The sequence below is a fragment of the Ascidiella aspersa genome, chromosome 9, assembly GCF_963924565.1.
Source record: "Ascidiella aspersa chromosome 9, kaAscAspe10.2, whole genome shotgun sequence".
In the NCBI taxonomy this organism is placed as follows: Eukaryota; Metazoa; Chordata; class Ascidiacea; order Phlebobranchia; family Ascidiidae; genus Ascidiella; species Ascidiella aspersa.
In genome coordinates, this window is record NC_139455.1 from 25409439 (window position 1) to 25437366 (window position 27928).

Genomic DNA, 27928 nt, shown 5'->3' on the forward strand with positions numbered 1-27928 from the left:
TTTAACCGAAATGGTCTGGCTAAAATTTCTATCCTTTGGTGAGGTTCGAACTCGCGACCTTAGCAAAACGAGAAAGAGTTAAAATCTTGTGTAACTCTGCTGAAAGGGAAGTATACATCTTGCGTTATGAACTTGATATAGGGTGTTTAAGGGACTCTAAATTATTTGTAACTTAAAACAAATTATACGAACTGTGAGGGGTTCTTAAGGGTAATTCTTTATGACGTAATTTGTGACGTCAAACCTGAAAACAAATCATGCCGCCCGCCAGACAAAAATCCTTAATCCGGGCCTCTTCTTAAAAAAAACACAGCACAAGCGAAAATAGCAAGGTTTTAAAAATGTTCATTGCCCTTTCCTTTATCAGCAAAGCCGCATTTTTACTTTAACGAACAGAAATCAACCGTTTCAAGCGTTTTGTCTACTCTAGCTATAACATATGGACGATATTTAATAAATTAATGTTGCACTTGTTTATACAGTATATACAGTAAAGCAACCCCGCCAAACATACTTTGAGCAGATTTTACTACATTCAATACGAATAAGACCAAATCGATATATTTTGTGAGCATTTCTATGAAAATATAAGCTTATTCGAAACGTTCAATACTTCTGTATGGGCTTTGATATTCATTCCACGACTGACTACAACCTCCAGCCGTTATCTTAAGGTTTATTGAAAAGTTCACAAAATGCTGCTTATACTTCTGTACGAGCTAAGTCTCAGTCAAGTCATAATTAGAGCAAGTAAATTTCTTGTCAAAAATCAAACGAAATGTTAAACTATATTGGTAAACTCGTCGGTGAAGCAGCTAAAAACAACATATAAAAAATTGTTTCAGGTGCAAAAATTGAGAAAAATAACCAAATTTTACCAAAAAAATGCTTAAAGAAACACTTGTTTTTTTAGTCATTGTTTAAAGGACTTAAAGTCAAGTCAAGTTATTTGAAAAAAGTTAAGTCAAGGTAATGACTTTAGTTTAGACCAGTGGTTCCCAAACTTTTTTGGCACGCGGCATACTAAAAAAGTCCTAACTATTTTGCGGCACACTTTTAACAGACAACAATAGAGTAGAGTAATTTTACAGTTACCCTGAACACGACAAACTGTACCTAAATGTCTCAAAATTGTTAATTTGTAATGAATAGTGCGTATTTAAGTCAGAAATGCTTGTGTGTGTGCCTATTGGTAAAATAAATACTCTCTTTTCCGAAATTAAAAAAAGTTTCGCGGCACACTTGACAATCTCTGGAGGCACACTAGTGTGCCGCGGCACACAGTTTTGGAATCACTGGGGTAGACTGTCAAAACTATTAATGTTGGTCAAAATTTGCATGATATTTATTATAGGCGCCTCGACAAATCGTGAAACAATCGAAAGAAACAAGAAAGTTTTAAAAGGTCGGGAGAGGCGCTAATAAATACACACGCAAGAAAACACGGCAGAGTATTGAACAAGCAAACCAGTCCATTGTATTTCAAATGTGGCAGATACGAAGTCAGTTTAAACAACAGACAACCCATTTTGTTTAGCTTAAAAGGTGGATAAAAATTAGGAGTGTGGTTTTAAATGAACCGTGGATTTCAAAACAGTGTTTCTCAAAATTTGTGCATTCAGAGATTATGATAATGTAGAAATTTTTTGTAATTTTACAAAAAAAAACAGTATTATATGTATAGGCATAAATACAAACATGTTCGCTAAAAATGTTACTCCTTGCCGTGTAATAATGTATTTTAACGCGTTCAGACTATTTTTTTAACTTTTCTAGTGTGCCACAAGCTAAAAAAAGTTTGAGAAACACTGAATTGAAATAAGGGAATTATCTGGTTTTCAAAAAGAAAGTTTTTGTTTTGAGATACAACCTTTTAGTCCAAACCCAAAGAAATATTTTAATCACTTCAAAAGGACCCATTGTCGTCTTAAAGGTTTCAAAGAGAAAAGAATATGAAACATACTGCTAGGTTTAAAGTTCCTAAAGACAAACATGAAAGCCGTTTAAACTTTGGCGTACGAGGAAAAAGCAGTTTTGGTGCAAAGCCACGTTATTAATCACGAGAAAGAATTCAACCAGCGACAAATAAGGCTGAAAAGCGAAAGATAGAAAATTATCACGGCTACCAACGGACACTTAAGAAACCAAGCGTAGAAATGCAATTTGCAGAGAAGAATTTTTACAAAGGCAAAAACAAAGAGTTTAAACGAAGAACGTAACTTTTGCGCAGTTAGAAATTATCCACCGTTATTTTTTTAGAAACACTATTTATGGTAAAGCAACTAAAATATTTTTAATTTTTATGTCTTTTTAATCGTTTAAAAGTTATTTATTTCGAATTCGAATGAAGCGTTAAAAGCGAAAAAAGTTTTTTTTTTGGACACAAAAACATACTGCTGAAAACAACCAATAAACGAACGAACATATTGGCAGTAACAACTGAGAAGTGCTTCTTTGTATTTTTGAGAACTGTCAATTTTTTATTACCCAGAGAAACAAGAAAAAGGCGGACCACATCAAACACATTCAAAAGTTGATGTGCATTTCGCAAATTACAAATGTGCTCCAAAAAAGTTTAATAGACACGACAAAAATGCCTTGGCAAACAATAGAGATTTTTGTTCAAAATGCAGCGGCGCTAAATTTTATTTGGCGCATTTGGATTGAAATGAACGACTTTTATCGACAAATTTTATTAGCGTGTTAGTATTTCAGGCTTTATCTTACGCCAATAAGTGTTTTTTGTTGCTATTGTATATCATTTAAAGATCACAATGATAAAAATACACCTAAACTGTCGCAAAAAGAAGTTTTCGTGTAAACAGAAAAAAGCCACATTTTCGCTCTGCAAATGTATGGCAGTTTTTCAAAATTACATTTTTTCATCGACCTAATTTACACAGTTATAGGCTGGCAAACAGGTTTTTATTATTTTTTTTATACTTCATACTGCCTAATTATTGCTTTTAGAGCTAAAGTTTCAAACTGGGGATGTCCGATAACTTTATTTCGATAACGATAACCGATACTTTGACAAAAGTACCGCCATCCGATGTTAACTATAAAGTTAAACCTGTGCTCAAGCAGGCAAAATAAATAGAATTGGAACGTTTAAAGTATTTTTCCAGGCTATTATGGCAAAATTTGTTCCAGCGTTAATAATTTTGATCTGATATTATAGGACCCCCTACTTGAAACTCGGTGCCACCAGTTTTATTTGACAAAAGGTTTCAGTCAGTGGCAGATAAACGTAAAACTGCGGTGAAAAAAATGACGCTAAAAGTAGAGTTTAAAAACAAGAAGGCAACACAATAAGAATGGCAATCGCTTCCGCTCGTATATACAGGATAGAACAGCTCCCTTTATCTAATATATAATATATATTACAATAAAACGATGTATATTATATATATATTACATATTTTGTGCCGATGATATCAAAGCTAGTTTTTTTTCACACAAATCGAAAAAAAAATTAAAATAAGTCGCTTTTGTGTGAAAAGGCCGCAAAACTCAAAAAAAGAGTTTAAACACAAAAATTTGGGTTTACTTTAACAGTTTCAAACATGCGATTCTTTAGGCAGTGGTTCTCGAACTTTTTACATAGCGGACCGCTTTTTGCCAAAATAAATAAAAATCCTATAATCAATTATCTTAACTGAACTTTTTGCAGTCCTTAAGTGAAACAAGGAAGAAATATCACACTAACATTAATGGAGTAAATTTAATAAATATGGATCATGTTTCTCATTGCCTTCTTAATTGTCATAAATTATGAAAAATCTTACTCAGAACCACAATCGGAAAACAGTTCGAGAACCACTGATGTAGGTTGCAAACAGTATCTTAAACATGTCAATTCATACTCTTGTATACCACAATACGGGTGCGTCAATTTCCAAGTATTTTTGAGAAATCTCGATTGAAAAGAATAAATAGGCCTTCAGCGACCGCTGGGGGAATACCCCGTCTTGATAAGGATTTCATTTCTGTTGGGTAGCGATCAGTATCCTGAGGTTACCATATCTTCGTGGCCTGCCAGAATGTAAAGGTTGGAAAGTTCCTTGGGGTTGTCGGTTGGTTTGCTTTCAAGGACGATCACTCTGCGGCAGAAATAACTGGTTTTGAGAAAAGTCGTAAACAATACACTTACACGGGCAACACTATGCACGGATCCGTAATGTAAAATTCTTACAATTCTAATAGCTGGTTTAAAAAAATGTCTGCAAAAATACAAAAACGAAAGATTTTATTTGAAATAAAAAGACAAATGCAATCATTAAATCTTAATGTTAATGGCAGTTTATCGCATTTTGTTTAATGAATTACAAACCGTCATTAATTGTAAACAATCGAGTAAAAATAATTGAATCATTTCTGCACATGTGTAAAACTGATAAAGATTTTAAACTAACATCACACGATTAAACATAACAGCACAATTTGACTTTGTTCGCCATTGAGCCTGTATACTATAGCTCAGACGGTCCTGATATGACCGAGGTCGTTAGTTCAAACCTCATCACAAGCTAGTTTTACGAACAGGATGCGCCTGGCAACCGTGCTATGTTTTTTTCTCGACTTGCCCCTAGAACCACTTCACGGACATTAATGTTTCAGGGGAACTATGGTAAAGTATCTCAATTTCTTTCAGCGTCTAGAATATCAACCGACTTGTAGCAGACTAAGTTAAACAACGTTAGAAATAGCAGCTTTTTAAGCTCACCTGCAGCTGAAATTGTGATTTATTAAAAACTTTTGTACAGTACCACATATTTAGTTTGCCCAGTGTTTATACGAAACTATTTTCCACGCATTACTACTTTTAATCTTGGCCATTTTCAGCGTCTAGAATTTTTAACCTATCAGACAATACTGGAGCTAACTTGAATTGTGTTAAAAAGGCAGTTATTTGAACTCGCTTGTAGCATACAGTTCTAGACTTAAAGCGTTAGAAACAGCAGCTTATTGAACCTACCTGTAGCAGCTGAGTAGCCTAAATATCCTGCTCCTGTCGCAGATCTCCTGGGTGACTTCGTTGTTCCTGAAGCTTCTTCCTTGCATCCCGTGCTCGTGGAAAGCAAGGATGCTATCCTGGAGGCAAACTACAACAACAAGACGAGGTTAGCGGTTTAAAGCAGGGTTCTCAACTGGTGGTACACGTAGCAGTATTTAAAAAGATTAAATCGGGGGTAAATTAAAATGAAAATATTTTTTTCGTTCCAAAGGACAAAGTAAATCAGCGATAAATTAAAGGGACAGTGAAAGAACAAGTGTATCAGGATTCACCATAAACTAAGGCCCGTGGGCCACATCGGACCAACAGCGATAATTAATCCAACTCGGCGTATTTCCTTAATGCAGATAAAGTACAGCTGAAATGTTAGCGAGTGGTAGAGTTTTTTTATTGCATTGACACAAATTTAACACCCGGCCCGCGACCGTCAATTGTTCCAGTTATCCGTCCCTTTATGAAAATAGTTTGGCGACCCCTGGGTAAGACCGCTGGTGCATGGCACACATACGACTAAGGGCACGCGAGTAACCTACAAGTCTTTTACGGAGTTTATCAGAAAATAGGTGTGATAATTCTGTCGTAGGCTTTAGGCTCTTTTTAGATATACACCAAAATCACTAGATCAAAACCTGTTGTTTTTATTTTACCACTCACCAATATTTTTGGTGACGAAGTCAAAATGTAGCTCGGACGCCAATTTTCGGCTGGATTTTAGTTTCCCTGATAAACTGATGATTTTGACGTCGCCTGCAAAAAAGTTTAGGGCTTGGAATTAATAATGCTAAAGAAAAACAACAGAAGGGTTAAGTATCATAGCTTTAATTGTTGTGCAACAGAAGCCAGAAATTCTTGCCCAGATTTTGGCAGAAAAAATCGGTGACTTTTTAGTTGTACACGGATTTTTGAGCATAACGCGTAAATACAAAATAAGGTGAAATAAAAGAGACATATTATATTTTAGTTTCCCATAATTATGTAAAAGGAAAAAGCTATGTGCTCAGATTTGGTTTGTGGGTTTTTTAGACACAACCTAACAATTCCAGGGGGTCCCCACGTGACAAAAAAGTGTTTTTTTGAACAACCCTAATCCTAATGTACACAGGTAGGTAGCATTTTGCAAATATTTCGAATAAATCATTATTTATTTTATGTTGAAAATAAATAAAAAGATATTTTTTGAAAGGGCTTTGTTCCTACTACCAGCTAGTTTAATTCCATTACTGCGTTTCTCAATCAACATCTTTTCTTGCACCACGACCATATTTAACATAGCTTTCGCAAAACTCACGTTCGAGGCAAACCAGCAGGGTGTCGCGTTCCAGTTGAGTGACGTTGACGACAGCCAATGGGGAGGCTGTATTTGCCTGATCAGCGAACCATGACGAGTTAGTGTTGAGGTTTATTGTGTCAAGGTGGTAAGCGGGTTGGACCGATTCTTTGCCTGGAAATAATATATTGGGTTGGTAAAGGCAAATTTAAACACGTGGGTTAAACACGTGGGGTATAGCTGAAACAAGTTTTATCTATTTTGTTTGTGTTCTGAGATATTTGTGTTTCTCAACCGGTTTTCGCGGCAAACAAAATGATAAGAGTAAAATTAACAGCGAAGCTTTGGCGATCCACTTATTTTGACTGATTTTTTTAAATCGAAGAAATCATAGGCTACATAGGCTAAATGGCATAAATCAATTCCCAAAAACTTAACATGAGCCATGTCTTCGGATTTCAGTTTTTTTTAATTTTTGTAGAGAACATGCTCCAGTCCAATCTCCACATAAGCAAACCATGGATACTACTTCATTCGGTGACTCAACCCAAACCAAACGGCGACACAATTTTGGGTCGCGACCCATAGGTGGAGCACCACTGGCTCGGGACTCTGCGAAGTCGGTTTATTTTGCTGGAGTCGGATTCGGGACTCTTGCCTACGTTTAGAGTCCCGAATCGGACGAGCGTTTGAGCAATACCAAGTTCGAAATAGATAAGGCCGCAATAGGTAACTTGCAAAGATTAAATAGCACCAACTACGTATTTTCGGTGAATGAACTATATATACGACACCCCTATGAGTGGAATATCCATGTTATTTTAACTGAATATCCACGTTATTTTGTTTACGTAATTAGGTGAAAACCGGGTCCAGAGGTTTATTTGTTCAGTCGGAGTCGGACTCTCCGCAGCCCTGGTACATTTACAGGGTTAACAAGCAACAATGAGTTTACCGTTCCAACATTCCTTTCAAAGCGTTTCATTACAACATACCACCTTTTTCGCCCTTGTAACTAGTCTATGGCATTCATTGCATTGTATCAACAATATGATACGAATACGTCGTGTATGTTACCTGCATTGTTGTTGGCGGCAGCATTATTGAAGCTGATTCCGTAGCAAACGAGTGGGTATTCAGCTTCCGGGGTCACCAAGAGTTCAAACACTCGCAGTGGATGAGGGATCGGGTAATCAAACGACTAAGGACAAAAACATGCTGGAAATAGTACAAATTGCACTGGTGACCTATAGTTAATAACCTAAAAAATATCTAAAAAAGAAAATTCTTCAATATTTTCTTGCAAGATGATTTTAAACCACAGTTTACTGAGCTTTTTCTGGAACACTTAACAAGTTTTTAGAAAAAATAGGTTCAAGTATGTTCTAGAAAGTTATGAAGTGTTTGCATATTGAGATTTTATTCATTAAACTGCTTATTACGTTTTTTGTTTGTGTTTTAGGCCGTGTCTGTTACAATGGGCATGAGTTCTAATGTATGTTTTAAGAAAATTATGAGTGATCATTCATCAGTTGAAGGTTGAATTTTTTTTAGCAAATGTTATTTTTTGCCCCACCTTGATTAGCAGAAACTTCTGCATTGGTTCATACCACTGCAGCAGGGCAATGGATTGTACGAGGGCAGCGCACAGGTACTTGTGGCTGTTGTACTGGTTACGAACAACCGAACATCGATGGCAACCTTTAGTGTCTGGAACCTTCGTTGAAACTGCGAACCGTCTGGAATGAAAATATTACGGTAAAGAAAATAACACCGTATTTTGACCGTTTTTGATTTTTTTAACCCAACAACAATCTGCTAAAATGTCATGTGATGTATTAGAAAACTAGGTAATTTGCAGTGTTGTAATGACTTAAGTCAATGACTTGACTTAAGTGCACTTAAGTCACTGTTTTTAAATGACTTGACTTGACTAAGTCATTTGGGCAAAATGACTTGACTTGACTTAAGTATTTTGAACAAATGACTTGGGTTGAAATAAAGCATTTAAGTATTTTATTTAAAAAATTGAGCTATTTGTCTAAATTTTTGCACAAAAAACAAATTACTTGCTATATGTTCCGTTTTCCTTATTTTTTAGTTCAGTTATTGTTCATAGTCATGCGAGTTTAAAAATTCTAATAGTTTAACGTTTTATTTTAATGACGGGGGGGGGGGGACATGACTTGAAGTTGACTTGCTCTAATTATGACTTGCCTGGTACTTGACTTGCGCAACTGATGACTTGACTGGGACTTGACTTGTTATTTATTCGAAAAGACTTGACTTGGACTTAAGTTATTTTACAAATAACTTGACTGGGACTTCAGTCATTTCAAAATGACTTGTTTACAACACTGGTTATTTGAGCATTAAGGTAAAATCCCAATCTAAATCAATCCTAAAATCACAACAACTGATAGAGTTTTAAATACAATAACTAATCATAGCTTTGGATCATACCAGCTGGAAGTTTTAGTTAGACGTAGAATAAATGCCAAAGCCCATTATGAAGTTGGTAACATTTAATGTACGCCTCGAATATCTCTTTCTACTTCTATATGTGCTTTGAAATTCCAAATTACTTAAACAATATACACTATTTATAATGGGCAAATATTTTGGTCAAAAATTTTACCTACTCAGCCTGAAAGCACCATAAATAATTTTGTAAGCACCATAAATTTTAAATAAATAAAAATTACACTATTGTTCACAATTACCTCGGCACCATCTTCTCTGGAAGGTGAATTCTTTGGTTTCTTTGTGCGTTTTCGTGAAGTGCAACAAGATTATGAGTGTAGAGCTGCGAAGTGCGGTTTCCTGAACAAATATCGTTTGCTTCGCTAATTGATACGGTTTATATGTTAGTTTAGTTACTGTTCTTTATTGTTACGTCATGTATGAGCACCATTTTATATATTGGGTGTAATTCTGATATTCATCTTTGCTAAAAGGATAAAACATACACAAAGGTTAAGAGCTCCTGCTTTAAAACAATGCTGCAGCTCACACCCTTCATCGGGGATTCTTTTAAACTTTTTTACTGCGGACCCCTAAAATTTAGTTTTGCTTCGGGCGGAGCACAGTTGGCATAATTTTTCAAAAATGACGTCATAAATAGACATCACAATACAAATAGACTTCAGAAATACGCTAATTTTGTTCCTCACAATGTGAAAGCGAAATAGAGTTTAAATACGTTCAATGCTGAAATGTTTTATTTTTAATTAAACTCATTTTTGAAAAATTGATTACTTCTTTACTTCTCAATAAAACAATAATAGTTCAATTAGGCCTTCATGGACCTCCTATAACTAGCTCACGGATTCCCAGGGGGTTCATTGACCCCAGTTTAAGAACCCCTGGCCGACATAAGTATTGCAAACTACTTTGCCTTATTTTTACCTGATATGGACATGAGAACATTGCTGATCACATAGAGCCACATGCACTTCCTTGGGAACAGCTGTTCCATGGTGTTTTCATGCAGCTCGTGGAGGTTTAAAGTGTAAATTCCCTCGTCAGCCCCGAACAATATGTACTGGTCGTGTGATTCTGGGTGCACCTGTAATGTAAGGAGGTGGACATGATGTATTTCATAAAAACCGTAATATGATTGCAAAAATATATTATGCCTGTCCCGAAGGCAGAGCCTTGCGTTAAAAAATAGTTAAAACCAAGCCAATTATTGGTAACTGTTTATAAATAAAGTCGTTGTTGAAGAAAAAATAAGAAGCCCTATGGATATACAACATGTTCAATACTAACAGACGATAACATTTTATACCAGTTCATTTTATTCTGATACGTATTTCCTCATATATTAAAAAAAATCACTTTTATTGTATAGGATTTTTGTGTGCGACCTTTATGACAAATTCCTGTGCCTGTATATAAGCGCGACTATCGCAGTAGTGCGGTATTCAATACTGGTGAGTACCAATGTTGCACTAATCAGTAAATACTACAAGAGGCATCTTACACATAATAAGTCATTTGCTGCGAAACTTGGATTCGCGTTAAAATGTTATTTTAAGTGAAAAATACTCTTTGTAACAGTAATTACGACTTATGTTACTGAAGATGTAAATGCCTAATAGCATAATACCACCTGGTTTTGGACAAGTAGTGATACCGCAACAGATCCCTAACATTAGAGAACCTCACTGTTTACTTTAACACAATAAAAGCTTATCTTACCCAGCTCGATGCACAGTTAATCTTGAGCGGACATCCGTTGAACACTTTGGTGAAACAAGCTCCCATCTAAACAAAACACAAATACGCTGAATATATTCCAGCTTTTACTTGGAATTAGACACCATCTAACATCCGTACATACTGACAAATTATGTACGACTCTGTTTTTAGTTTAAAAATTAATGTTAGTCTAACCAAAAAGTTAGACTAAGTTACCATAACCTGAAAAATACGTTTAATTTTCAATACGCACTTGCATCATCATCAGTTAAGGTGACTGATACAAGTTCATATCGAAATGACTTCATTAAGATCCCCATTTGGCTTCCACATTCAATTTCAAAACACATACAGAAAAGTATTCTTAAACACATACAGAAAAGTATTCATATACTATCGGTTGCTATTTGGGATAAGAGAAAAAGGTTACTGGTAATGTTGCAGGATTAACGGAATGTTTAAACAGTTGATGATAAATCTTACTCACATGCACTTTTGGGGTCGGGGGAAGACCGTTGATGACAGTTTGCTGCGAACTCGACTAAAACAAAAATACAGGGGTTGGTTTTTGCAAAAGCATAACAATGACTGGTCACCATTCCATACAAAATGCCATACATATTATGACAGATAAAAGAGTGCTTTGGACCACGACATATTTTTTCCTACCACTGTAATAGCAGATAATTACATGCTAATTCAATAAACAAATAATGAAGAAGAATTGCAAAAATTTAACAAAATAACATATTTATCACCGAAAACAATAACACATGCTTCACAATCAATCATCAACAAAAATAAAATGGCATTCTCACAAAGGGGGGTTTATTCTGGGCTGCCGGGACTTCCCCAGAAGCAGGAGGGGGCAGATTAGGCTGATTCGAGGGGCTTCCGGTCGGGGTCGTGTCGTCTGAGTCCTCAGGGTGGGCCAAACTGGCCCGGTTGATGGCCGTCGGTGCCGAGGGTGCCGGTCGGTTCAATTGACCCGGCTCAATTATGGCGCCATTAAGTGCTCGGGACACGGGCCGAACCGGGGGTCGACCGGTGGCCGGGTCCGCCAGGCCGGACTGGCATGTGATGTTAGGGGAGTTTCGGCGCCGTGGTGGGACCACAGGGGGGTCCTCGTCCAGGTTGGAGCCGTTATAACTGTACGGAGGGGGCTTTGGGGGTCTTGAAGGAACCACCGGCGCCGCTGATAGGTCTTTGGGGGGTCGGCTTGGGGGCCCGACCGCGTTGGCCGGTGGAGCCAGGCCAGGAGAGTAATCATTGCCGTATTGCCGCGGCTGAACAAAGAATAAGAGTGCAAAAATAAAAAACATGCAATCTGAAATCAGTTTGGTTTTTCATCAGATTTTTGATTTGGGTTCTTGCGAAATAGTTTTATAGGCTTTGTTTCCTAACAAAAAAAGAGCTTAATTGATTGTATTTTACATGCAAATAAAATGTGACTGGTTGATTTCATAGCCAAAAGTTCTCAATTTTACTTAATTAAAAAAATTAGTTCATAACAATGTTGTTAACATGTCATTTTAAAATTACGTCAAAAATCAATTTATTTTAAAATAACTTAAGTCCAAGTCTTTATTAAAGCAAGTCATCTCCCAGTCAAAATACTGATATAAAATAAAACGATGAACCTTTAAAACTGGTAAACTCGTCAAAGTCAAGTCATTTGAAAACAGTGACTAAAGTACACTTACATTACAAGACTGAGGTTCATAATATGCCAAACCAATGATTTAGGTTATAAACAGGTCTTTCTTTTTTTAGAAAAAGCAATGAGACCCTTAAGTAACATGTTGAAAACAATTTTCTCTTCATATTAAAAAAAAATTTAATTCATGCAGCCATCTGCAAAATGAGTACGCCACTCAAATACACAAACAACACAGAAAGTATAAGAAAGCAGGCAAAATTATGTCAGGGACACTGACTGTTGCAAACTGACCTTGGGTGGAATTGGTGGTCCTCCCTTGATTGTTCCAGATGAACCATCTGCTGCCCGCATTGTACCAGAACCCTCGCTATAAAAAAGAAGGAAAAGTTTGATTAAAAGTTAAAAATAAGTTGTTTATAAACCTTATGAGAAAGAAATCAGCAAAAAATTGGCAAAAATTTTCTAAAATTGGCCAACAGAGAGCGCTCACTATAAAAAAGAATAAAAAAGTTTGACTAAAAACGTAATTGAGTTGCCTATAAACCTTATGGGAAACTCATCAGCAAAAAAAAAATTAGTAAAAATCATGCGAAATGTGGTAAAATCAAAAGATCCTTTACTATAAAGAAGGAAAAAGTTTAATGAAAAACAAAATTACTGTTTTTTGGATAGTTATTTTGCAATACATAAACGAAAATTTATGTAGGCTTGTTTTGATTTAAAATAATTAGACGTTTCTTTTGCAAGCCGTCTAAAACAAACTGGTTTGACCAACGAAATAGGTTGCTGGTTTCGGTTGATTCACATTATTTTTGCCTTAAACTCAAAATATCACTGGCAGATTGTGTACGTTATTTGGTAGAAAACTAATCAGCAAAAAAATTCAGTAAAATTTACATAAAATGTGGTAAATCACTTCATGAGATCATTCAGTATTAAAAAATTTCAGTTAGAACAAGAAACTTATACTTTTATGAAAAAAATTCTAAAATACAGTTATGTATGTGTGAATTCGAGCAGTGGAATTGTGGTAAAATAAATAAAAACATTTTTGTGTGTTAATTGATAAAATAACAAAATGATGGAGATATATCATTAAAACAGTCTGTTAGTAAGCAAAATAAAATATATCTAGAGATTTAAAATTAGTATTTTCACAACACAGAAATTGCTAGCCCAATAAAAACTTTTTTTTTAAGTTTTAATAAAAAAGACTCACTTGTTGTCAAAGTATGATCCATGGCCCCTGGAACAGAAAAAAATATTTGTTAATAAAAACATCTTTATCACTGTAAGAACAAATAGGTTTTTAATATTAATATTCAACTATTTAAGCATTACACATTCACAGAGTAGAATAAAATATATAGGTCAGTAAGTTTAACAGCATTAAGTTACAAGCACAACAAACACAAGCACGAAAGTAGATGTGTTAGCAGTTAAAAGTTAATGTTTACTGCGCTTAAATCTACATGCGGCACATGCAAGTAATGATTGGAATGTAGCTAACACAAAAGAAAACTGTTTAGATAATCACAATACAACTGCTAATAACTGCAGCTGTGTTATATGCTGTTTTTTTTTAAAACGTGTTTTGTGACAAGCATAAAAAATGACTAAAGTTACGAAAAACTAACACGATCTAACATTACATAACTAACAATATACAAAAAGTGAATCATGGTTTACTAAAAGCTAGGAATATTTCTAAGTTTCTATGTCCCAAAAAATAAAGCACCCAATCAGAGTTTTTATGAAATTATTATCACAGTAGGATCAAATATTAAGACTTAAGATTTGCTAGGAGATCTTTATAATGTCACTCCTAAAAAAAATTATGTAAAAAGAGTTTTTATGAAATTAAAACCCCAAGCTCATTTGTTTTCTGCTGGATTGCCTTATAAGGCCAACTTGCACCACTAAGGTAACAAAAATTTGATTGCAAGCAAGGCATTGGTCGCCATAAACTTGCCCACAGTTTGGTTTGGATTCCTATGATACGGAGAATTTATATACAGCACAATTTTAAAGAGGGTGATTCCAGTTATAAAATAGATATTGACCAAAAACTAACACTTTTTCTACTGATACTAATAACGATTACAATTTTTTATATACCTTGGGATAAGGTAATAGTTTAAATTAACTGAAAATCAAACACAAAATATATTCAGTTTTTATCTATCAAATTATACAACTCTTAATTTAAGAGTTGACTGCCTAAAAACTAAGGGTCCCACTCCCATAAAATTACAAATAAACAGATCCTAATTGGGATAAATAAAGTGTCAAAATAACAGCTCTGAAAAGTTAATTCTGGCAGGCCAATGCCTTATTTGTAATCAAATCTTTGAACCAATTTTTATTTTTCCCAGCAATGCAACTTGGTGTCCATAAGTAAAGAAGACTCCAGTCAAACCTTTCATTCAGCCTACAACATTTAGAAAACAAGCATAAAGTATGGAAGTGACTTTGACATGCTCAGCACATTGTGCAAATTGTGGTATTTTTTCAGCTGCCGGTTAGTTAGCACCGTTTGTTAATGGCTGGCAGCGGGTACTTAATTGCACCGGGAACTTTAGGGTGAAACAATAGAGAAAAAACATCTAAAGAGCTGTTTTTGTTACCGTGAATGTAATTCTTCTTCCACTGAACGAAGCAGACTCCTGACAGAGTGAGGTTAATTTGAAAAAGAAACACAAAAAATCAAAAGACGATGAAAAACGTATTATGAGCTAAACATTAGCATTTTGTAACACCAGGGTATTGAGACAAAAAAAAACCTTTTCAATTTACATTTTTTCTTTTACTTAAAAAAAACTTTCAAAATTTTTACATTAAATTGAGAATTAGGTCAAATTTTTTTTTTTGTTTTTTTAACCAAATTTGAAGGCCCCAAGTGCTACACTTTCAAACATAAATATTGAATTGTGTTCAACTGCATGCTTTTACAAAAGTTGGGAAGTATATAACATTAACTTGCAACAAAACAATGAAATTTCAACATTTGCAATTTAATTTATTGATGAATCACCAATATGCAATTGTTTACTGTCTGTCCATAATAAAAGTGTTTTAATTAAAGCATGACCTATATGGGGATTTAATATTAATTATTAGAGATCGACCGATATCCATTTTTTGGACAGATACCGATACCCGATTTTTTACAATTTTTCAACTGCCACCCGATACTGATTTATTTGTATACCTGGGAAATGTTCAAAACTTGAATAAATTGAAAATGAAATCCTAATAATGTTTTAGTTTATACACCTTTATAAATTATTAAACTATTATTTTGCATATTAACTTGGCGTGATGCTAAAACCAAGATGTTTTTCATAAAAAAATTGATAAGTTGTTTGTTGTACAGGAAAAATTATATCATATTTTTGAACTAAAATATCGGCAAAAGTATCGGCCTGCATTTACCGATACCGATATATCAGTAGAAGCCAAATATAGGCCGATATTATCGGTAAACCGATATATCGGTCTATCTCTATTAATTATGAGAGTTATTAAGGTTAAATTTAAAAGAGGAGTAAACACAATGATTAAGTAAATAACTGGACAAACCAGCCATGGCCTGGATTACAAACAGTGCTTCTACATTAGGTAACTTCCTAAAACGCTTCATGGCATCCCAGGATATGACAAAGCATAACGTAAACGACATGTTGCTGCTACAATCCAGTATTTGTTAAAAGTTTAATGCAACTAATGACTTTGGTTAATGTGTTTTTACATTGTAAAAACTACTATATTAAAGTTGCCATACAGGCATGCCTTGTACTTTAATTGGATTGCATTGGATGGTGATGTGTTAGCACTAAGGCAGTTAAATTAACAAACGGGAGAATACAATATTAAACAAAGTAGGAAATGAAAATATGTTTGATTGAATAATTCAGTGTTACAAAATGTGGGTCGCTTTACATTTTTTAAGGGTGTCATACAATCATTCCGTTTTGTTTTTAAACTAACTGTTGTACTAAAACGCTTGATAACCTGGCAAGTGCAGTTGAAATCTTTGTTATTAAAAAAATACAGCGATTAATTTTATACTATGTTACAAACAAATATAAACAAAATAAAAATTAGTAAAAAACATATCGGCTGGGTGAGTGGCAAGTCCAAAAAACTTTTAAAAGCGTTGCAAAAAATGCTTGGTAACCACTGGATTAACCAATACAGACAAGGCTTTAGTTGTTTGTCATGGGGTTGGTTTTCACATTTTTCTAAAGTTATTATAGTTCATATTGTGCGACAAAATGTTGTGCAAATGCTGCTTACATTTAAATGTATTTAAATCATTAGAATGACATATTAGCTAGAATCCACACACTCAACCAGTAACATATATATACAAAGGTTAACAAAAGATGTCTGATCAAAATTACACTTTGACTAACATGTTTAAAAATAAAGGTGGTTCTAAAAGTTTATAAACAGCCAGTGGATAAATCAGACAGCGTAGGTATTGCATTTCTATGTGTGTGCATGTTAAGGAAATGACTAACGGCATGCCATGCACTACTACTTTAATGCAGTAAGCAATGCATGCAATCCCAGGCAGGTGCGAAATAGAATTAAAGTAGCCACCTGGTAACTTTGTTATATAGCAAATGTAGGCAAACTGCGGCTTGCAAACTGCATGCCACTTTTTTTTTAAATGTAGATCAAAAAAACTGACTGATTAGTGACCTCATATTTAAATTATAAGTTCCTTTATTTATGTTTCATATATTAATAATATTTCATTGTGGCAAAGCACAATTTTTTTTAGAACTTCCTCCTGCACTAAATTAGTTTACACTGTGGGGTACATGTAGTCTTACTGCTTTAGAGAAACAAATAACATCAAAAATCTCTAATATTCAAATATGTTTTCCACGTTTTTAAAAGTAACTTGTAGTCTCCAGAGCCCAATCTTATCCCTGTTACATAGTCTTTTTGCAGTTGCTGTTTGGCCAACAGTGTTACAGTAATAGGCATAATATATACCTGGTTGAATTGACTTAAAATTTACAAAAAAAACTTTAAAACCATTGTTTTACTTCCTTTAATAAGTTTGGCAAAGATGCCCCATTTTTGGCGTTGTAACTCTAGTGTTGTTTAAAAAGTTTCTTTTATTGAAAAAAATAAACTACAAGTTTATCACATAAAGATCAAATATTCAGACTTAGATTTTTTGGAGAACATTCTAATGTCACTCCTAAAAAATGTGTAAAAAAGACCACCACACTGCAAACCAAAGACATTCATAATTAGAAAAAACTACAGAAATCTAAACGTTTACTTTTTGATTAATGCACAGCAAATTAACCATGTGACCTTTCGGTATACAAAACATATCCATGAAGCTGCCTCAAAAAATGGTTTGTCTGCCTTTTTACCCTACTTCCAGTGCAAATTATTTCTTGATTTAAATTACACAAATGTGACCATAAACCAGGTTACAAAAAATATGTTTTCAGGGTCATCTGATTGAATTTTTATGTTTTTTATTTATATTAGGAACATCAAAACCCAAAGAAGTAAGTAACATTTCAAACAGCTCGTTATTCATTTTAAACATCAATTGAAAACTGAATAAAAAGATATATAAATGTTACAAAATGCAACCTACTTCTCTATGAGATTTAATATTTCGACCACGTTTAACTGAAACCTCCAGCCATTATGCTCCAAAGTTTATTTATGTTCAGCGCAAAGTATTGGCATTAGTGTAAGCTTTTAAGTGCATGAAATAACACAGGAATTCCAAATGGTGATGTTTGGGTGTGGACTTGGGTGAAGCAAGCTACTGAACATCACACATTGGGTGAAAACAATGCCAAGACATGCCAAACAAAGCTAAAACAACGCGGAAAAAACTTACTTTGAAGGTTCTTCGCCCTGCCAACGTTCAGATGGCTCCGGGTAAGCTTCCTATAAAAAAGATGTTCTTGTTTCACTTTTTGTAAGTTAAACCTGCTTTCAAATGTTATACGCTGGATAACATAAAAAATATGCAGGTTTTATTAAATAACAATTAAAATAAAAAAACATGAATACATTATTCTTTGGACCTCTGTTTAATCAAAGTCGGTCATTTAGGCAAAATATGTTTCTCTTAAGAATATATAGATGACAGTGACTTATTAAAACAGGAAAGTCCAATGAATGTTCGTTTTAATTTGAAGTGATTATTGTCATTGACCTTTAAGGGTGAAGAAATTTTTTTTTTTTACAAACTAAGTTGGCCATTTTAGGAAGTATTCTGGATGTTAAATTTTTCGTGTTTTCACACTATTTCTAATAACAAAAATATATCATACACAAGTAGGTCTAGAATTTTATTTATCGATTTATTAAATATTTAGCCTTTCCCAATTGTTAAAAGACATGTTTTGCAAAAAAATACCTATGATTTTTTTAAGAAATTTAATATATTAATACAAACAAAATTTACTAGATAAATTGCAAGGTATATACTGAAATTTTCACAAACATTGAACACTATGGTAAGTTTAGGGTATATTTTACACTTACAAAATAATTACTTACTGGAGTATCAGAATCCCTTATCATAGCAGGAGCTATTCTTACTCCTTCCACTAAAAATAAGAAAAATCGGTTAAAAATCCTTTAAATCTTGCTCAGCTTTGATGTTATATTATTCCTATACAAAAAACAAACACTAATTGCTTTTTATTGTTATGGTAGGATCTATTTAATGACAAAAGTGTTGTAGTATGATTTGATGTCGCCTGTTTCAGAGATATCCATTTTAAAACTAGTAATGGTTAAAGTTCAACTTCAATGTGAATATTTTAATATGCCTTTTAAGAAAACATGAAAGTCGTTTTGCTAGGTTACAACGATAATCCCAAATAGATTAGTAACTTTAAAATAAAATATTTATGTCCTTTTGGTAAAGCATAATGAATTTTAACTGCTTAAAAACAGGTAAATAACTTTAAAAGCAAAATGTTATAGTCTTTTGGTCATTTATGAGCTTATATCTATTTGATTTGATGTTTTCAAGCCTACCCCTTTAGCATGAATCTCTGATGTGTCATTGTTGTAAGTTAATGAATTAAAATTGTTTTGTCGTGACATTGCAGTCATGTATTGTATGAGTAACAATATATCAATGAAGTTAATGTATAGAGTTATATTATGAACCAATATGTTATGGTTTTGTGTTCGAGTTTGAAGATATAATAGTTTTAAACAAGTGAAAATGATGAATTTGAGTAAGGCTTACGCATCATATCTTTGCCACTTGGAGTAAGAAAAACTAAAAATTTAAAAATAAGTCAAAAATAAGTTTCCAAAAAATTTAATGACCATTTTTCTACAAGGGGACAACAATTTTTATGTTGAGTTAAAAATAGATTGTGACATTGCCAACAATTTAGAATTTTATTGAACAAGAAATCATCTTACTCAGCATTTCGGATTTAGTTTTTAGATCCCTGTCCTGAGCGGGTTTTGAAGGTCGTATTTTGACCTTCCCGATGGCGTCTGCAAGCGGGTCAGATGGATCATCATCAGAATCTGGGTACAACTGAAAAAATAGGAAAAGTTTCAGCATTTTCTAAAGGCTGGGGTAACATGGGGGACTGGGGGTTGCAAATTGTGACCAAAATAAGATACCTGCAAGTAATATAAGCCAAGGGTGCCCAAACTTTTCAGTCTGCAAGCCCGTTTAAGTTCTTAAAAAAGTGATTAAGAAAACAGACCACTATTAATGAAAGGTTGGGAACCAGTGGTCCAGGGATGGCCAACAAGTGTTCAACCAATAATCATAGTAATAGAATGAAAACGGTCCATAAACTTGGATAAACTCAAGCAGCACAAGTAGTGTAGTTATAGTATATGTTGGTCTGTAGGCTCACATACTCTTGTGGATTCATTATGAGGAAACATACCGGTCATGCACATACGCAGAACAACAGTCCACAACTGAAAAAAGGTTTGGAAGCTGTGGTAAATAAGATAGAAATACACAAACCTGGTCTCCGGCCTGGATGTCTTTCATTCGCTTCAAAACATCAACACCAAGTCTTGGCAATAGACTATCTTGTGTCACGAATGGATGCTGAAAGAAAGTAATACTTTATTGTAATGATCATCTGATAAGTTTTTGTTCAATCATGTATTCATGTATATCATTAGACAGTTTTGAAAATATTTACAATGCTAAAAAAAAATTGTTAGCTATCTGTCAACTATAACAACCTAAAAAAAAATGTAAAAAAACTTAAAAAATTCAAAGAAACCTAAGTGAAAACAACTTTGACATAACATTTTAAAGTATATATTTAAAATCAAAACAAATAATTTATTCGTATACATAAATATTCAATTAAACTAATATCTAAGCAGATAAATTAGAAAATAACTTTTTTGTAACCATTTGTTCCCAATGAAATACAAAAAAATAGATTTAAGGAAATACTGTTTATTCAACGATAATTTCTGGGCAATTGAGACAAATTTATTTGTGTAGTCAGAATGATAGTTAAGTAAACAGTAAATAGTGTAATTTTCTTACAGTTAGCATCTTTTCAGATGAAGGTCTTCGTCTTGGGTTCTTTGTAAGGGCCGCTTTAATGAAAGAATGGAATTCCGTAGTCCACCTAAAATACAGAGAAAATAAACAAAATGGAAATACATATAACTTTAATTGTCCTATCTTGTAGTTTTAAAGCATCTTTGTATAACATTCTAATTTGCATTCACACACTGACAAATATTTCATCGTCAAATTAGGCCAATGATTTTCAAACAGTGTTCAACAAGTGCGCCTCAATAGTTTGTTAATAGTTCTGTAAAATTTTTGTTTGGGAAAATATTGATAAGGAATAATTTTATTCCTTTGTAAAATATGGCAGCATTTTTTGTTATTTTCTTAGCATGTCGCAAACTGAAAAAGTTGAGCACCACTGTGCTTGGTACACAGCTCTTTCAGGCTTTAATACAAACATGTTTAAAGTGATGAAAATGTTTTTAATTTTACAAAAAGGGTGGTTAACAAGTTTTTAGGTCTAAACAGAAAAATCTTGAATTCTGTTTGTATATTAAATCAAGGCAGTTAAAACTTATACTTTATCTGACGCTATACACAAAATTATAAGGCTAACAGACCCTTCAATTTTTAAAAACTAACCATAATCATTTTTTTTTTGAAAACTGACCCTAATAAAAATTTTAGAAAACTATAGGATAACTTTTTTAAATTATTTTAAAGTAGAGTAGCCACATTAGATAAAAAAAGATTCCACAAAAAATGTCACATTTACGATTTGCTCAGCATTTAAAGTCCAGAGTCCTTTGCGGATGCGCAGTAACAAGCTATAAATTGTAAAGGTGGAATGGCATTGGTGTAATATTTTCAAACCATGTATAGTGGGTGGATGAATTATACAGGACTGTAGAGTAGGAGCCGGACTCTGGACTTGACAAAATCATACATTTTTGCGCCAGACCCGGACCCAGAATGAGGGCCTATTTTTGTCCTGAGATGGGACACATAGAAGTCGGGACTTAAGTTATTTTTAATCGACTACCCAGCCCTTGTTACACTTATATACCACCTGGTTGTTATAGAAATGTCATTTTATTAGGAATCTTACTTCTGTTTATCTTTCAACTTCGGAGGTTGGAAACTTGACTTTGACATGAGGAACAGCGCTCTCATGGGATGAAGGTCGAACATTGGAGGTTTGAGTTCGGCAAACTCGATGGCCGTGATTCCGACAGCCCAAACATCACACTAAAAGTATATAAATTGTCAAATAAACAGGTGCCTTTGAATATATATTTATCTTGTTTGATAACCTTACTTGTCTTGTTATAAAAATTAGAAAGTGGCACTGTTCAAAAATTGTATTTTTAAGTGGACGAGCTTTTACACAACCATTCTATGTATTTTCCTTGGTTAACAGAAGTATTTGTCAATTCAAAAAATGAAAAATGGCACTGTTAACAAATTGTATTCTTAAGTTGATTTGTTTATGTAATTATTTATTATATATTTATGTTTTCATTGTTTTAACAAGATATTTAGTGTATTATAAAGTATTAGGTGTTTATTTTACACTAATAATGGAATAAATTTTTGCAGAAATGCATCAAAATAATAATGTCCTTAATATCATAAAATTTAACAAATTTTGTGTAATATAAACCAACAAGAAGAGGGTTGCAATTATTTTGTTTAAAGTGTTGCAATTGTTGTAAAAAAAAAATACTTTGTGAAATCAGCGCCACAAGCACTAGTTAAAAATAGCTGCTTTAGTCGACCATGACGTAATGCACATGGGTTAAAAAAGCCTGTGTTATGACTCAATAGCAGATACTAGGGGTAGCTTAAGTGAAATGTGTGAAGAGTAGCAATGCACTAACATATAAACACTGGGAAAAAATGAGTCAGGTGTGATACAGCAAGTATTTTAATAATTTATTGACTCCTATAGTCATCCCAATATGTGAGAAAATTCTTATAGGGTTAAAAAAGATAACAGCGCTGGTCTAGAATCCTACCAAGGCGATACATATTATTAAAGCAACACACAATATTTGGGTTTTGGGTGTTGGTTAGTGTTTGGGTGAGGGTGGGTCAAGCATTATTATTTAATAATATTGCTCAATCTACCCAAACAATGTTCGTTGTGGTAGGATTATAGACCATTGCCAAGCTAACTTATATGCTATGTTGAAATAACAATTTACTTACAACAACATTATAATGCAATGCTGCAAGGAAGCAGTATACACACAGCATTCAATATTTTTGCATATCGGGTAAATACAACAGAAGGCGGTTTACAGTAAAGTGTTTAACATCAAGGACACAAGTGAGGTGTCTTTGTATTTAAATTGTAATATCGGAATAATATTACATTAGTGTTATGAAAAACTAAAGCACATAATACCAATGATGCTTGTAAAAATTGTAAATTTGTTTTTTTATCTATTGATGTAATTAAAACATTAGACAGTAAATATCACACAGAAGTAATTCTGCATTTTTACTGCTTATTAACATCATATATTTGCAAGCTGAAAATCGACATACTTTGTACCTTTTATATCTATTATTTTAATAATCAAGTGGCTTTTTTTACCAATAGTGTAATTAAAATGTTTGACATTTAACATATTTGCAACCTAAAAATAAATTTTGTACTTTTTATCTCTATTATTTTAATAATCAAGTGGCTTTTTTTGCACAATGGTGCAAATAAAATAATAAATATTGTTGCTAAATGTGCAAATAAAATGTTTGAAATTAAATTTAAACACGTATAAAGCTTTAGAGATTTTTTCAGAAAAAAGAGGCCTAAACTGTGACATTTGCTAACTTTGTTACTTGCGCGTTAAATTGTTGGAAAAGAACTACTTTAAAAAAGTGATTTTGTAAATGAATGTTACAATTAAAATACTTGTTTACACACACACATAAAGCCTGTATAGAAAGAGATTTTTTAGGAAAAGGTATGACTTTATTTGTGACTTTTGCTTAATTTGTTACTTGGACTAAAATGGTAGTAACGAACTACTTTGCAAAAGTGAGTTTTTCCTTGGAAATAAACCACTTGATGATTAAAACAAATCCGCTTTACAATCATCCCTGGACACCAATGACAACAAGAAACAACTTGTAAGCACAGTAATGAGAAAATGCTGTCACCTGTTGATTATAGCCTCCTTTTCTCTCCACGGCTGCCACTTCGGGTGCCATCCAGTAAGGAGTCCCAATGAAGGATTTGCGCTTGGCGATTGTCTGCGTAATTTGAGCAGACACACCAAAGTCTGCCAGTTTCACGTTACCTTCGTCTGTCAGCAAAATGTTGGCACCCTGTGGTGAACAAGATTAAAACTTTATTAAACTAAATTAAGCTTTATTAAACTGAGATAAAACATAGGCATTTCTGAGATGATATTTTCCTAAATGTTAAAAACAAACAAATAAAACACTTTAGAGCGTTATCATTGTTTTGAGTTTTTTTGTGATGTAAGAAAATTATAACTTTATTAAACCTACAGAGAGAATACATTGGATTGGAACATTAATTTAGTTGTTACTTTTCTTAGATAAAAAAAGAAAAAAATCATTTAAATGTTTCAGAAAAAATTTCAGCTATAAACAAGAATATTCCCAACTTAATATAAAAACAACAAACTTCACTAAACCTACAGTAAAAAACATGGATTTCTCTGCGGTGTTGCTTTTCCCACATGTTTTTTTAATTAAAAAATTATAATTTCAATTTTTGTTTAAATTAGAAATCAACGTTGACTTTTTTGATTAGAATTTGCTTGTCTTAGTATTTTAAACCAAAAATATAATTAAACAACAAGGTTCACAATAGTTTGAAAAACTAGAACTAAAGCACCCACGCACCTTAATATCTCTGTGCATTTTGCCTTCATGATGTAGGTAGGCAAGTCCCTGAAATAACAGATTAATTAGAATTGTGTTAGTTTTAAGATTTACAAAGCCAGACAACTGAAGACAAACCTTTAATGTTTCTCTGCAGACGAAAGCAATCAACTTCTCATCGAGCGAGTTGGTAACTGAAAAAAAAAATTATAAATAAACAAAATTAGATAAACTTGTGTTAAAAAATTGCTAACTAAAAACTTTTTACATTTAGTTACAATTCAAATAAACCCAAAAATATTAAAAATAAAAATAATACAAAACTTATGTAATAAATCAATGTATGATCAGTATTTTCAGTGCTATTTATTTAGGAATTATGCCCTACACAACTAATTAGGGGCATTTTTTGCAAAAAAAAATGCTCATAGGTAGAGTTAATAAAGTCATTTTCTTACCATGATAAATATCTTGCATGGATCCCCCACCACAATACTCCATGGCAATCCACAACTTGTCTCTCCTAAAAAGCAAAAAATTAGGTCATTTTTTTACAAATGAAAGAAAATACAATTTGATATCAAGTCTGGGGCAATTATAATAGAAGGCCATAATTTCAAACAAATGAGGGTATAATTTCACAAACTTATTTATTTTTCAAAAAAACAAATAACAGTGAACTTTTTCCTTAAGATATATATATTGTTCAACACGCTCTATTAACACAAATTGAATGAAAAACAAGCAATTTTAAGCTCTAAAATGCACCTTAAATAACTCCCGAAGTATGCCACAATGTTTACATGCTTACAGTCCTTCATCATAATAATTTCTTGCTGAATGACTGAAAAGTCATCGCCTGTAAAGAAAATAAAAATGTTTCAATACTGAAAAACTTTGGTTGGAAAACCTACAACAGTTCCAGATTGGCTTTCTGCCTATATTAGCCATGGTGAAATTTTGATTGAAGATTTAACAAAGCAATTAGTTAATGCAACATTAAACTGACAGTAATGTAGTAAAATATCAAAGTCCATACATCACTATATATCATTTTGAGCGTACAAATATATCTTTATTCATTTTCAACATAGAAAACTCTTACTACGCTTTACTACAACTCCAAACATTATCTCGAAAGTTGATGCATGAATGCTTAAAAAGTTAAAAATCCATGAAAGTTATGTCATTTTGTTCGGCCAAACTATAATATGATTTTACCTGGTTCCAACTTAATAACTTTGATGGCAGCAAGTTCTTTACTTGTGTTGTGCCGAGCCTAAAAATTAAAGCATAATATACTGTAAAAACAACTTAATAAACTTGTCACAGCTCTAAGTAAACTATTTATTAATCAATTTAAATTTTATGATAGCTAACAAACAGACCATGCTTAGTTTTGGCATTAAATTGGTCCCTTCATAAAAAAAACGTTTACAACCCAGTCTAAAAAGTTTAGCAGATCACAACTAGATTAAGCAGGTAAATATCAATTCTTCAACGCCATGCACAAAACCCAGTTGCTTTAAGGCATTTTCCGCAAAGATCTTTGGCATTTTTCAATAGATTGCATCTCACAGACGTGCAAGACTGAAAAATGGGGTGAAAGGGGTGCACCAAAGGTCAAAAGGGCACCCGCTACTGTTATAAGAAAACAGGGTGCATATTTAAATTTGGGGTGTAGGTTTGGTTTGTTGAAAAAAGTGGGCGCACTTGCCATACTTTCCACACTGTTGCACAACCCATGAAATTTGAAAACCGCTTGTATATAAACCATGAACGTGGGATATGAAAGGTATAGGAGCACAGAACAAAAAACAGCTGTGGTTTAGAATCCTACCACAACGCATTAAATTTAGTTTAGGGTATACAGGTTATTAGTTAATATTGCTCAAACCACCCAAGCCCGTACGCTCCTGACTGCATTCCATAATTTGGAGCTGCCAAAGATTCACGCAAAGTTTTTTTCGGCTGAAATCCTATGCCGAAATAGGACAATATATACGCCAAGAACGACAATTTTGTTTTGGTAAATTTTGGTAAAAGGCCAGCGATGTTTCACGCCAAATGATGTCACTAGCGTGATTTTGAGCAAGCATTCCACGCAAAAGATCTCTGAAGGGAAGGTACTGGAATGGGCGCTGGTCTAGAATCCTACCACAACGAAACACCATTTGGGTTAGGGTGCAGGTTAGCGTTTGGGTTAAGGTGGGTCAAGTATTATTACTAAACAAAGAATATAATAATACTTGACCCACCCACACCCAAACGCTAATCCGCACCCTAACTCAAATGTTGTGCGTCGATTTTAGAACTGTGGTAGGATTCTAGACCAGCGCCCTGGAATGCAATGGGGCGTATGCTAACTCGCACCCTAACCCAAACATTGTGTGTTCATTTAATTATTGTTTGAACGCTGTTGTAGGATTCTAGACCAGAGCCTGAAAATTATTTTGAGGGAAAATAGTTGAAGTAATCACCTTGTAGACGTCGCCATACGTTCCACTTCCAACTCTCTGTAGTAGTTCAAAGTCATCTGTGGGATTTTTTCGTGAAATATCAGCCGCTGGATTCATGGTGAATGCTGGCAAGTAAGTCTCCTAAAACTACTCAAACTGTCTTCATTGCTATTCCATTTCGCACAATGCAGTTATTATTGGGTTTCAAGACCCTATTTTTAATAAAAAGATTAACTACAATTAAAAAGAGATTAACATACACTCCACTCAATTAAATTAGTAAATAGTATGTTAAAGCTACCTTAATCGGACTAAAGTAGCTAAGAAAATAAGTCTGTGTGTTGCGCCACGAATTTTTTTTGGTGTCCGTTGTGTAAAGTAAAACTTCTAAACTGAACATTTGTCCTCAATAATTAAAATTTTAGAAATTCCTCGCTGAGTTGAAACAACTCTAGACAAAAACCTTAAAACTTGACAGAACTTGAAATAACTCAACATTTTACGCCCTAAAATCCCTTTACTTGATTAACACACAGCCTAATTAATTAACAATTTTATCGCTTAGAAATTAAAGTTTATTGAAAGACAGAGCTTTCCTGAATCGTTGTGACATTTCTACGTTGTTGCCGAAAAAATTCCCAAAAGTCTCGAAGCAGTCTTACTTCCTCCAGGTAATCGCGATTAGTGATTTTTAGCCAAACAACAAAACCAAAAATTTACAGCATAAGTAACATGACAGATCAGGATTTTGTAATAAAAATAACATTTTTTAACTATATAAACTGTTTGCGAACTTTCGTAATATTACTTAGATAGCATTCCATTATTGTTCTGTTTATCGTGATTACAATTTTATCAAACTACTAAAATTTAAAGGTCATATACTCCCGTTCATGACAGAACCTACTCGTTATCACTCTCACAATACTTGTCAACC

At 33.5% G+C, this 27928-nt stretch overlaps 1 protein-coding gene across 1 annotated transcript; it reads right to left on the reverse strand.

The window, feature by feature from the left end:
- Positions 1 to 1724: 1724 nt before the first annotated feature.
- LOC146134633 (mitogen-activated protein kinase kinase kinase kinase 5-like) lies at positions 1725 to 27221 on the reverse strand. The gene is made up of 27 exons (XM_083397570.1): positions 27013 to 27221; positions 25754 to 25811; positions 25301 to 25391; positions 24991 to 25055; positions 24671 to 24726; positions 24554 to 24601; positions 23840 to 24007; positions 21780 to 21919; positions 20699 to 20783; positions 20156 to 20242; positions 19588 to 19708; positions 18703 to 18752; positions 18035 to 18084; positions 14775 to 14813; positions 13367 to 13393; positions 12439 to 12514; positions 11306 to 11773; positions 10975 to 11028; positions 10488 to 10553; positions 9693 to 9852; positions 9008 to 9107; positions 7861 to 8023; positions 7362 to 7485; positions 6306 to 6452; positions 5672 to 5764; positions 4979 to 5105; positions 1725 to 4103 (listed from the first exon to the last, which is right to left on the reverse strand). The coding sequence occupies exons 1-27, from the start codon at positions 27106 to 27108 to the stop codon at positions 4004 to 4006; spliced, it is 2859 nt and encodes a 952-aa protein (XP_083253696.1). The 5' UTR covers positions 27109 to 27221; the 3' UTR covers positions 1725 to 4003.
- Between the last annotated feature and the right edge of the window lie 707 nt (positions 27222 to 27928).

What these genes read in the sequence shown, in the direction of transcription:
- LOC146134633 (XM_083397570.1), bottom strand. Translation starts at nt 27,108, where the DNA reads ATGAATCCAGCGGCTGATATTTCACGAAAAAATCCCACAGATGACTTT. An exon ending in CATGCAAGATATTTATCATG is followed by an intron (nt 24,727 to 24,990) that starts GTAAGAAAATGA and finishes TTTTTTTTTCAG; the next exon opens with TTACCAACTCGCTCGATGAG. An exon ending in AGAAGTTTCTGCTAATCAAG is followed by an intron (nt 7,486 to 7,860) that starts GTGGGGCAAAAA and finishes TTTTGTCCTTAG; the next exon opens with TCGTTTGATTACCCGATCCC.